Consider the following 13,457-nt stretch of genomic DNA (forward strand, 5'->3'; position numbering starts at 1 on the left):
GATGACGATGATAGAGTTTAAACCCACTATTTATATTTTAAGATAAATCCATGGCGGAAAACTGTTTAAATAAAGGAAGTTGTCATGTTATGTCATCACTACAAATCCAACGTGGGTTAAAATATGTAATAAATCTCAAATAAATTATCCAATCAAATAAATTTAAGCTTTAAAATAATTTATTCGAGTTGTTTGCTTGTATTATGGGAAGGTGAGATGCTTCACTATTATCTTGAATCTTGAGGAAGGTACAAAATACAAAGACTGTAAATCTCATATGATCACCAAACAGCAAAAGGCTTTGTTCATTTTCCTTTATTAGATTTTTTTCTGTTTGAAAATGGAAAATATAATGTATGGCACATGATCAAGGGTGGTGCATGTGTTCACAAGGGAAAAAAAAGTGTTTGTACACAAACAATAGATTTAAAATAATGATTTAAAAAAGAAACTTTTAATATAATCATTCTTTGGCCACCCAAGGTGTAGACTTTATTCCCTAAATAAGGTTTTTAGCATAAACTGAGGTCTTTGGTATTTAATTGAATGCCCCTGATTGAATGCACAAACACAATAGAAAATGTATATCTGTGCATCTTTATACACTGAAATCTTCTGAAGCTAAATAAATGGTCTGTGCAAGAAATTGAGCCTTCATTCATTCTTTACATTTTTTTGTCTTTAAGTCCCTTTATTAATCAGGGGTTGCCACAGCGGAATGAACCGCCAACTTATCTAGCATATGTTTTTATACAACTCACTTATCCAGCATATGTTTTACACAGCGGATGCCCTTCCAGCTGCAACCCATCACTGGGAAACATCCATACACACTCATTCACACACACACACACTACGGCCAATTTAGTTTACCTAAGTCACCTATACCGCATGTATTTTGACTTGTGGGGGAAACCGGAGCATGCGGAGAAAACCCACGTCAACACGAGGAGAACATTGAAACTCCACACAGAAATGCCAACTGACCCAGCCGAGGCTCAAACCAGCGACCTTCTTGCTGTGAGGCAATCATGCTACACACCATGACACCCCAAATTGTGACTCGTTTACAACAAAATTAATCCACAGTGTTTAGCAAACAGTGTGTTGATGACAGTCTGGAGACGTCAGCATGTCAGCAGGACTCTTAACATACAAGTATCCATTAATTTGCATCTTATTAATCAATAAGGACCACAGTTTCGGCTAAAAATCTCATCTAATATTTTGTATATTAAACTTATCAACAGCAAATTTTCATTTTTGGGTGAACTATCCCTCAAAAACTTCATAAAACAACCTCCGGTAGTAGGATGGGTAGATTTACTTGAATTTGTCTGGAATATTTGACAATAAAAATCCTCATAAGATAAAATTGATTGATATGGAAGCCTTCTTCAGTTAAAAAAAATCACCTTCTGCCGTTATATTTACAGATTATACATGTTTTTTAATCTTTTATACATTTTTAGTACAACCAACAACCACTAGGGGTCAACACGTCACCATTTGTCACGATGGCAGTGCATAGATACACCAGACAGGATGGAGGGAGGAGCTTATTTTTGACACATCACTGGCCAATGAAAAACAGCTCCTGTCCCACCGCCTCTCAGACCACTTCTGCAGGCCTCAGGGAGGAAGATTCACAAATAACTACACATAATCTCTACCAAGACTTCAGTCTTGAGGAGGAAATGTAAGGATTAGTAGTGTATTCACATTGTGATGGAGAAAATACTCCCTTATAATAATCCCAAAACAAACAACAGATGTCTGAGGTGTGCGTGAACATGATTACTGATGTGTCTGATCAAAACAGGACTGCAGACCAGGCAGAAAGGGTACTAAAATCATTTTGGTGCTTGTTCATTTGAGTGCCAGAATAGCATCGTATGATTTTCCGGTCCGACAGACCTGCACGTCTCTGAATCCTGCATCTGTGAGCAGGCGTGTGTAATACGATGGTGGATGTTCCTTCCCTTCGGTCTGGACCAGCATGTTCAGAGAAAAGATCTGAACCATAGTTGGACCTTTGCGATTCTCAAACAGCAGCGCCTCTGCTATCAGGACACCTCCACCTAGAGATGGTGAGGACACAACGCAAGTCAGATGCTTGTTGTCCTTTGAGGGCCATTGATTACTATTGTTGATCTGGTAATCTTGCTTTATTGAATGTGGTAATTCTCACCAGGATGACATGCGGCATGAATCTTCCTCAGCAGCTTGAGATTTTTCTCCTCTTTCCAGTCATGAATGATTCGGGCAAGAATGAATAAATCTGCTGGAGGGATTTCCTCCTCAAAGAAGTCCCCTGCAAACACACAGAGATTAGAAAAACTATAGTAGAGTGATGAGATGTTTATTTCAACACTGCAGTTTTACATCACATTTCAAATGTTTTAAAAACCATTTTTTTTTATGTTTATGAAAGTCTCATGCTCACCATAAACATATGGCGATAGTGTATATGAGATGAGAAGAAAAAAATATATATTTTTTTTAATGGGAAACAAAATGTTTTTGAGGCGGCACGGTAGCTCAGTGGTTAGCACTGTCGCCTCACAGCAAGAAAGTCGCTGGTTCGAGCCCCGGCTGGGTCAGTTGGCATTTCTGTATGGAGTTTCCATGTTCTCTCCCCGTGTTTGCATGGGTTTCCCCTGGGTGCTCCGTTTTCCCCCACAAGTCCAAAGACATACGCTATAGGTGAATTGGGTAAGCTATAATTGTCTGTAGTGTATGTGTGTGAATCAGAGTGTATGGGTGTTTTCCATGATGGGTTGCAGTTGGAAGGGCATCCACTGTGTAAAACATGCTGGATAAGTTGGCGGTTCATTCCACTGAGGCGACCCCTGATGAATAAAGGGACTAAGCTGAAAAGAAAATGTATGAATGAAAATATGTTTTTATTAAAGGGAAAGTTCCCCCCACATTAACAAACACTTAAGTGTTATAAATGTTTTTTTATTCTGTTTTACACAAAAAGAAGATATATTGAATAATGTTAAAAACCACTGACATCCATAGAAGGACAAACAAATACTGTGAAAGTCAATATTTACAGGTTTCCTACATTCTTCAAAATATCTTCTTTTCTATTGTGGGAAACATCCATACACACTCATTCACACTCAAACACTATGGCTATTTTAGTTTATGCGATTCCCCTATGCCGCATGTCTTAAGACTGGAGAAAACCGGAGCACATGGAGGAAACCCACGCCAACACGGGGAGAACATGCAAACTCCACGGAGAAATACCAACTGGCCCTGCCGGGACTCAAAACAGTGACCTTATTGCTGTGAGGTGACAGTGCTAACCACTGAGCCACCGTGCCACCCAGGTTTAAAACTCCAAAAAAATAATAAAAAAATACATACTATATAAAATATATATATTGTTTACAATAAAAATAATAAACATAAACATTCTTTTTGTTGAGATCAATAATGGTTATTTTGTAAAAAAAAAGAAAAAAAAAAGACTTAAATCTTAAAAAACGTTTTTAAAAACCCAACTTAATCCAAAAGCATTCAATGTGCAGTGAAGCCTTTTCAGTTTAGAATATATTTAGAATAAATATACTGAGAGGATTTTGCCTCTTTAATTTGAGGCCATTAATATTTGAGTTATTTTCAAAGTCATGCAATTGTATTTTAGCTAAGTTTTCCTTCACTGTTATAAGAATATTTGTTTTCAGGGCAGTTCACAAGTTCAGGAGGACAGAGAATCGGTCAAACGGCAACCATTAGCAATGTTACAATGCATCATTACGCACCCTCTTGAAAGCAGATGGTGTCATCTTGCTGGGCAAAATGCCGTTGGGCAGTCTGAACCACAGTCGGCAGATCCAGAACCGTGACGCTGGAGGAAGGATACTCTTTAGCCAGCTCTCGAGCCAATGCACCAGAGCAGCCTGCAAAAAAAAACACACCACAAAATAACAGGAGTCACACTTCTACTGCTTCAATCATGTTTTTAATGAAAAACTATAACATTTCCGCAATACTGCAATCTCATCCAGAACATTTACCTCCCAGATCTATGACAGACTTGAAGCTAGAAAGATCGAAAGCTGTCACTATGTCATGGCCGTCAATGACCCACGTAGAGTTCATCAGTCCCATGAACTTCAGCATCTCCTCTTCTGACCTGAAACGACAGATGGTACATTTCCAGATGGATTCACACCTAAGTTGGGACAAACAAACCCAGATACTGACATTTCTGCCATCTGTTACAAAACACGGCCATTAGCTTTAAACAGATGCACAACCATAAATAAATGTTGGGTATGAATTAAACACAGTAATTGGTACAATTAATATGAAGTAAAAAAACAAACAAACATTATATTTGAACACCGAAATGTGAGTTAATAAATTCTCAATTACACTAAATCTATTGGCACTCACACTCACAACAGAGTTAATAACAACACAATAACACAAGTCCTTTTTGCACCATCACATGCACACACAATGCTTAGCTTTATGCACTATAGCACACACACAGACAGTCCCAGCACCCCTCCAGACGCCTGTCATAAAGCCTCAAAGCTGAATGGCTTGTAGTCCATGACCTAGAATTACACAGCACCAGCGACTAATCGCTTAAGACCGCATCACTGCAGTCAGAGAAAGGACTTTTAATCTAGTGACGTCTGACAACAACAAACATATTCGCACAAACACTACTGCTAATGTTAAACTTCATCACACACACCTGTATATGGCAGAGAAGATCTCTTCAGATGGGAGGCCGAAGGTTTTCTCATTCTGGTTCTTCCCTTCCCTGAAAAGTTTTCAGATATTCTGATTATTATTCCCTTCCCAAATTAAGAAAACACGACAGAAACATAGTAAATACTAAAGTGTTTTTAACCATACTATAGTGAAGTATTTGATTTAATCTGTTGTGGTAGTTCTAGAGTTAGTATATTAATAATAGTTGGTAATACAACAGCTACAGTAATATAAACAAATACCCAAATACTATTGTTTTCAACAACTATAGGGTATATTATACTACACTGCATCTACAGTATACTACTGTGTTTTTTACAGTTTATCGGTTTATGACAGCTAATACTATAGTATGTTGTAGCCTTCATTACCCCAGAATAATACACTTTACTATAGTATGTGTTATAAATTCATATAGTTTTTTAAAAATATGTGTTAGTACACAAATTAATTGCTAATAATCTGGCTTCCAATTTTTGGATTTTTTGTTTACGGGAAAACAAAACAAACATTTTAATTATCTGTATTGCAAAATAATAATAATAATAATAATAATAATAATAATATATGTACACTCACTGGCCACTTTTATTAGGTACACCTTACTAGTACCGTGTTGGACGCTATTTTACCTTCAGAACTGCCTTAATCCTTTGTGGCATAAATTCAACAAGGTACTGAAAATATTTCTCAGAGATTTTGGTCCATATTGACATGATAACATCCCGCAGTTGCTGCAGATTTGTCGGATGCACATTCATGATGTGAATCTCCCATTCCACCACATCCCAAAAGTGCTCAATTGGATTGACATCTGGTGACTGTGGAAGCCATTTGAGTACAGTGAACTCATTGTCATGTTCAAGAAACCAGTCTGAGATGATTCGTGCTTTATGAAATGGCGCGTTATCCTTCTGGAAGTAGCCGTCTGAGGATGGGTACACTGTGGTCATAAAGGGATGGACATGGTCAGGAATGATACTGAGGTAGGCTGTGGCGTTGACACGATGCTCAGTTGGTACTAATGAGCGCAAAGTGTGCCAAGAATATATCCCCCACACCATTACACCACCACCACCAGCCTGAACCGTTGACACAAGGCAAGATGAAGCAATGCTTTCATGCTGTTGACGCCAAATTCTGACCCTACCTTTTGAATGTCGCAGCAGAAATCGAGACTCATCAGACCAGGCAACGTTTTTCCAATTTTCTATTGTCCAATTTTTGTGAGCCTGTGTGAATTGTAGCCTCAGTTCCTGTTCTTAGCTGACAGGAGTGGCACCTGGTGTGGTCTTCTGCTGCTGTAGCCCATCTGCCTCAAGGCTGGATCTGTTGTGCGTTCAGAGATGCTCTTCTGCATACTTCGGTTGTAATGAGAGGTTATTTGAGTTACTGTTGTCTTTCTATCAGCTCAAACCAGTCTGGCCATTCTCCTCTGACCTCTGGCATCAACAAGGCATTTGTGCTCACGGAACTGCCACTTACTAGATTTTTTCTCTATTTCAGACCATTCTCTGTAAACCCTAGAAATGGTTGTGTGTGAAAATCCTAGTAGATCAGCAGTTTCTGAAATACACAGACCAGCTCGTCTGGCACCAACAATCATGCAATATTCAAAGTCACTTAAATCACCATTCTTCCCCATTCTGATGCTCAGTTTGAAATACAATAGATCGTCTTGACCATGTCTACATGTCTAAATGCATTGAGTTGCTGCTATGTGATTGGCTGATTAGAAAGTTGCGCTAACGAGCAGTTGGACAGGTGTACCTAATAAAATGGCCGGTGAGTGTATGTGTGTGTGTATGTGTATATATAGTGATAAAAAATTCTAAATATGTAATTTCTCAGTGCTAAGTTTTTACTTGTTTTGTGGTAAATCATGAGATGTTATAACAACGTAATTCTACAGTATTAATAAACATTTTGCCACAGCAGTCAGAAACTGACAAGGGCTTGTGACCCAAAATGAACTAAATATAAAAAAAAAAATCAAGATAAAAGGTCAAAACATTGCCCTGCGATTTTAATTATCTACATCCATGACAACTGTGAATACAGTGGAAATGAAGGAAAAGTGTCCATTGTATTTAGATCTGCAAATGTTGGATCAAATTTCAGAATAAGGATTAAATGTCTCTCAAAACTGGGATAGATGAACCTACCTAACAGCATCTACCAGATTGTTCCAGAGCGGGTAGATGGTCTGAGAGGAATAAATGATCAAATCATGCAGAGATTTGGGGCTGCTTTTGGCCAGGTAGAGATTAGCAACATCTGTACTGCTATAAAGAGCTTTGAGAGAAGACAGGAGAAAAGCTTTAGAGACTCGACAAATGATTTCCTGATATACTTGACACAATTAATACATGATGTATGAACAAACACATAAAATGCCTTTATGTTTTAGAAGAATCTAGGTTATTTCCAGCCATTTGTGGTGGAATTATGACATTTCTCAGCAACTCACAATTTCCCTGCACCACTTCCACATCTACAATCTCAATGGCAACCATCAGATCCAGCAGACGCTCAATGCCATCTTGACTGGTGCCAAGCTGCTGTGCCACATCGGCGGCGCTTAGGGGCTTTTGGGACTGGAGGAGTAGGTCGAACACCCCTACCTCACAAGCTGAAAATATCGCCTGGGAAAGAAGATAAATTTAGGTAATGATTTCAGATTAGACAAAATATTTGTGGAAATGTGTTGCCTCAAAACATTTAAGTAAACAAATTAGTTTTTTTAAAGTTAGTAGAACTTAATTTTACTTTGCATCACATGTTTGTGATGTGTGGATTGACACACTGGTGTCTCACATTAAAAGGACTGCTCAGCCCAAAAATTTTAATTGCATTACATTTATTCTCCCTTGTGTTTTTTATTAACCTTTATGAGCCTTTTTCTTCTGCTGAACACACAAAAATATATAGTAAAAAATGCTGCTTGAACTTACTCATTGATTTCCATAGTAAAAAAATTAGGTACCCAGAAGTGTGTATCATCAACCAGCATTCTTCAAAATATCTTCTTTTGTGTTCACCAGAAGAAACTCAACTTTGTTTGCATACTGTCACATAAACCCCAATCTTTATGATTATGATAATTACCAATAGCATGTTAATAATACGACTATTTTAAACATGTTCATGCATGTATTATATATACAGCAGTAGAAAAGTTAATAAATTATTCATTCATTCATTTTCTTTTTGGCTATATTAATCCGGGGTCGCCACAGCGGAATGAACCGCCAACTTATCCAGCATATGTTTTACGCAGCAGATGCCCTTCCAGCTGCAACCCATCACTGGAAAACATCCATACACACTCATTCACACACATACACTATGGACAATTTAGCTTACTCAATTCACCTACCCACTGCGCCACCGTGATGCCGTTAATAACTTATAATAATAGAAAAATCAGCCCATTCTCAACCAAAATACAGGCTCTACTCTTCATCACTATGTTAATAAAGTAATTTCAACAGAAACCTCTGTAAATGCCAATATAGCATATCATTACAGTCTATTTTTTATGTTAGTCTTGTGTAAAAATTACACACACTTATTATAAATGTATTTTCCTATAAGTCTGATGTAAAGCACTGAGGAAACTAAAATCAGCCTTAAAACAATAAACTATTGAGTTCATGCGACTTGTTTCTATTAAGTACAATGTAACAGTTTAGATTGCACAAAAAAAAGTCCCAGATTGAGAACTTCTCCTGTCATGAATGTGTTTGCTCTGTCTTTTAAAAGATTAAATGCATTTTAAGCTAAACACAGGGAAACTAGTGTAACTAAATGTTTGCATTTCACTCTTAAACTTTTAATTCCACAATATTAATACAATGTATTGCTTGGTTTATAATTGAATTACCTAACACAAGTTATGTTGCCTATCCAAGTTTTAGGAACAACAAATAATAACTTGACTTCTAGTTGATCATTTGGTATCAGAAGTGGCTTATATGAAAGGCAAAGCCCTCTAGATCACGCTTATTTTACCTAATTAAATTATGAACGTGTCTTGATTTTTAATTATATAATTAGGACAGTAAGGTCTAACTTTGCTTAGACAAAAGTCTTGTCACTTAACAGAAATAATGTACAGTATAGAATATAAAGTCATGGTGCAGTGGAAAAAGAATGAATATAGTGTATGACTCCTGTGAGCATGGACGACTGCAACCATACATCTCTGCAATGACTCAAATAACCTATAAAGTCATCTGGAATGGCAAAGAAAGTGTTCTTGAAGGTCTCCTAGAGTTCATCAAGATTCATCTTCAATGCCCCCTCCTTCATCTTACCCCAGACATGCTCAATAATGATGCTCATTTTTAACCCCTCGCTCTCTCGATCTGTGGTTCCCACATGCTTTAAAACAGCTACTATTGTGCCTGTACCGAAATCAGCTAAAACCACATGCTTGAATGACAGGCGTCTGGTTGCACTGACACCCATCTTCAGCAAGTGCTTTGAGAAGCTGATTAAAAACCACATCTGCTTGGCACTGCCCGCTCACACTGACCCTCTGCAATTTGCATACAGAAACAACCACTCCACTGATGATGCAATTGTTTTCACCTTGCACACTGCTCTGTCTCACCTGGAAGACAAAAACACATATGTGAGAATGCTGTTTGTGGACTACAGCTCAGCATTCAACACCATAGTGCCTGCCAAGCTGGTGGTGAAGCTCCAGGCTCTGCGTCTACACAGCTCTCTGTGCAACTGGATCCTGGACTTCCTGTCAAGCAGACGCCAGGTGGTCAGAATGAACAACATCACCTCATCCACACTGATCCTCAACACTGGTGCTCCACAGAGCTGTGTTCTCAGCCCACTCCTGTACTCCCTGCACAAACATGACTGTACATCCAAACACAGCTCCAACGTCATCGTTAAATTTGCTGATGACATAAATTTAACGGTGGTGGGCCTAATCACTAATAATGATGAGACGGCCTACAGAGAGGAGGTGCACGCTCTGTGGTATCAGGAAAACCACCTTTCACTCAACATCAGCAAAACCAAGGAGCTGGTAGTGGATTTCAGGAAGGCACAACAACGCCTCTTCTTCCTCTGGCGTCTCAGGAGGTTTGGAATGGGCCCCCACATCCTCTGCTCATTCTACACCTGCACTGTGGAGAGCATCCTGACTGGCTGTATCACCACCTGGTATGGGAACAGCAGCAGCAGCAGCAATCGCAAAGGCCTACATAGGATTGTGCGAACTGCTGGACGCGTAGGAGGAGGTAAGCTTCCCTCCCTCCAGGACATCTACACAAGGCGGTACATGAGGAAAGCCAAGAGAATCATCAGCGACTCCAGCCACCCAAGCCATAGACTTTTCTCTCTGCTACCCTCAGGCAGACATTTCCGCAGCATCCGGTCACGCACCAGCCGACTGAAGGACAGTTTCTTCCCTCAGATTATTAGGCTGATAGACCCCACACAAACTCTTCCATATCCCCTCACTGCACACCATCAATATATCTTTAACCAATCCATACTTAAAACAATACTGCCTACAACTATGTGTACACCTATTCATTGTACATATCGCTGTCAACGTTGTCAATTTTACATTGTACTGTTTTTTTTGGGGAGTATGTTGTTGTATGTTGTAGTATTTTGCACTGTCTGTATTCTGCACTGTCTGGAGCCAGCACCTAAGCTTTTCACTCATCATAGCACACATGCTGCTGATGATGTGACAATAAAAGTGATTTGATTAATGTTTATGTTTGGTGACTGGGCTGGACAGTCCTGAAGCACCTTGACCTTCTTTGCTTTCAGGAACTTTGATGTGCAGGTTGAAGTATGAGAAGGGGCGCTATCCTGCTGAAGAATTTGCCCTCTCCTGTTGTTTGTAATGTAATGTGCAGCACAAATGTCTTGATACCTCAGGCTGTTGATGTTGCCATCCACTCTGCAGATCTCTCGCACCCCCCATACTGAATGTAACCCTTAACCATGATTTTCTTTCACCAAACTTGACTGATTCTGTGATTGCGGGTTCCAACAGGTCTTCTGTAGTATTTGTGATGATTGGGATGCAGTTCAACACATGATTCATCTGAAATGTCTACATTCAGCCACCAAATGATTGATTAACTAGAAATCAAGTTAATTTTGTTATTATTATTATTATCTGTTTTTTTTATTAACAGAGGCAGAAAGTAATTTAATTATAAATCTATTGTAATATTTTACACCTATTTACTTTTACAAGTTAACATCAACTTAAGGCAATATTGAATTATTAATATCTATTATCTGAACGATAAGCATATCCACTCCATTTCTCTAAGAGAACCCCAAAATTAAAGGTAGTATAATTAACATGAGCCAATTAGGTTAAAATGTACAGTACGTTGATATACAGGGAAATATATAATATTTATTATTTTTATATGGTTTATGACTAGCTCCAATTTAATCTCCATTCACAGATTGCAAGACTCCATTTACTTTTACCTAGATCACTGTAAGTTGCCTCAGAGTGCAAAAATTGAAAATTTTTACAAACTTCAGTTCCTGCATAATCCTTTTAAGCACTAAAGGACCTTACTTAAAGTCTCATGGGACAACAGACTCCTGAGTCATTTCAGTGTTTGACTCGGTGGCTTTTAATAAGTCATAGGCTGGTCCTGCTGGAGGCGAAAGCAGTCCTGAGCACTACATGGGACACAACAGTGGACTGACACAAATAATAGATGCTCTCACATAAAACATTTACTCATAAATCCACCTATTAACATCATGGTAAACAAGTTATTAATATGATCTGTTAATGACTCTTGAGGTGGCTCCACGTCAAAGCAAGGAACAACGATTACAGCAATGTGTTTTTACAAAGACAAAGCATAAAACACAAACCTTTGAGATCCTGAATCCATTGAAATATTCCAAGAGCTTGAAAGGATAGTCCAGTTCACTCTGGGATAAATGCTCAGCCATGATGGAGAATGTCCTTTCTGCTTTAGTCAATGACAGAATAAGCGCCACACTTATGAAGAGGCTTCCAGTTATATTATTTATCAAATCTAAACAGTTCTTGACGTGAAGATAAAACATTAAAGTACCCAATAAAAGCTGCTTTTGGAGGCTCATACCAAAAAAGATAAACTATTATATCATGGACCAGTCAACTAGGTATTTACTCCCTGACTGTCTATTGTATATTTTCTTTTTGGTTTCTACCATTTACATTAGCCTATGTTCTGAAAATATAGACAAGACACTAATTCAAAGACATGTCCGGATAATGAAATGCTATGCAATTATTCGCAGTCTGCATGCACTCATAGTGTAGGTTTATCTGAATCTGTGGTTTGCACACTTTCACAAAGCCGGTACTGTGAAACAATGTATTGCGTGACCACTAAATCTTTCAAGCGAGCTGCCCACGAGACCACGATCTTGATTATGATGCACTGACCACAGTAGCAATTATATACATTTAAATAACACAAATATGCATACAAAGCTCCAAGATAGTTTAATACAAATGAAATCACTTGACATTTATATCAGTGTTTATACAGTTCAAGAAAACCATACTTACCAAACAAAAGAGTCACGGTTTGATGTGCAGGTTTGCTCACAATTCTACTCCAAATACGACTCTTCTACAACAGTCATCACAGAGGGAAATTATAGTACTGCTCGCGAATTGAAACAGGAAAGAAACTGCGACTGTTCTGTTATAATGCCACATTCGTGAAAATAGCGTTCTTTAGAGTCGGATCATTTTAGTGACTCTGAGTCAGTTCATTTAACAATTGAATCAGTATCGAACTGGACTGCATCGGTTTTAGCGGCAGCCATTTGACGAATAAATTTTAATTTATGACCACAGTAAGTCTAAATATAGCTGTACTTTAACGTTTTAGAAAGAGTTTTTATATTGCTCACACGGTGATATATGTAACGGATGACGAGGCGTGATGTAAACTCTTTAAACCGGTTCGAACGATTTCTCGGAAAGAACCGATTCGGGGGAATGAACCGAACTTCCTTGAATACCTGTCACTGAATCATTAGATTTTCAGTGACATCTGGTGGTCAATATACCGCACAAGCTCACTTTGTATGTCTTGATATACTGATATTATAAATCAAGGAAAGGATCTTGTATGCTGGGAAAACAGCACTAGAGTCGGTAGTAAAAAAAATAGGTCATGTTTACTGTGCAAGTGATCAGCCTACACTGAAAAAGTTCAAGCTAATTAATTAAAATTAGCTAAATTAACAAAATTCTTAAGCTTTTTTTGTGGGACAACTTTATTTTCTGTTCAGGCAACTTAAATTTGTAAAAACAATCAAGTTAACTTTTCGATTTGTGTTGGGAGACCGTGAAGGAAAGTGCGTCTCTAAAATCTGAGCTTGACTGCAGTAACGTCTGTTAAACAATTTCTGAAAAACAATATGACTCAAAAAGCAGAAGTTTAAGATTTAATTTTTTAGGAAAGTAATAGTAAGAAAAAGTTCAAAAGTACTGCATTACAATAGGCGTCACGGTAGCGCAGTGAGTAGCACGATAGCCTCGCAGCAATAAGCTCGCTGGTTCGAGCTTCGGTTGGGTCAGTTGGCATTTCTGTGTGAAGTTTGCATGTTCTCCCCGTGCTCATGTGGGTTTCCTCCGGGTGCTCCAGTTTCCCCCACAGTCCAAAGACATGCGCTAGTGGTGAATT

General features: G+C 38.4%; 1 protein-coding gene across 2 annotated transcripts; it reads right to left on the reverse strand.

Moving 5' to 3' along the window:
* Window positions 1-300: 300 nt before the first annotated feature.
* Window positions 301-12,462, reverse strand: asmt2 (acetylserotonin O-methyltransferase 2). 2 transcript variants are annotated; one of them, XM_056477566.1, is made up of 9 exons: window positions 12,329-12,462; window positions 11,641-11,738; window positions 7,217-7,391; window positions 6,912-7,041; window positions 4,727-4,795; window positions 4,035-4,153; window positions 3,780-3,917; window positions 2,192-2,314; window positions 301-2,081 (listed from the first exon to the last, which is right to left on the reverse strand). In XM_056477566.1, the coding sequence occupies exons 2-9, from the start codon at window positions 11,719-11,721 to the stop codon at window positions 1,870-1,872; spliced, it is 1,047 nt and encodes a 348-aa protein (XP_056333541.1). In that variant the 5' UTR covers window positions 11,722-11,738; window positions 12,329-12,462; the 3' UTR covers window positions 301-1,869. The 2 variants fall into 2 exon arrangements, with proteins under 2 accessions (XP_056333541.1, XP_056333543.1); XM_056477568.1 differs by having other exon boundaries at window positions 11,641-11,741.
* Between the last annotated feature and the right edge of the window lie 995 nt (window positions 12,463-13,457).

Source organism: Danio aesculapii, chromosome 17 (assembly GCF_903798145.1).
Source record: "Danio aesculapii chromosome 17, fDanAes4.1, whole genome shotgun sequence".
Classification (NCBI taxonomy): Eukaryota; Metazoa; Chordata; class Actinopteri; order Cypriniformes; family Danionidae; genus Danio; species Danio aesculapii.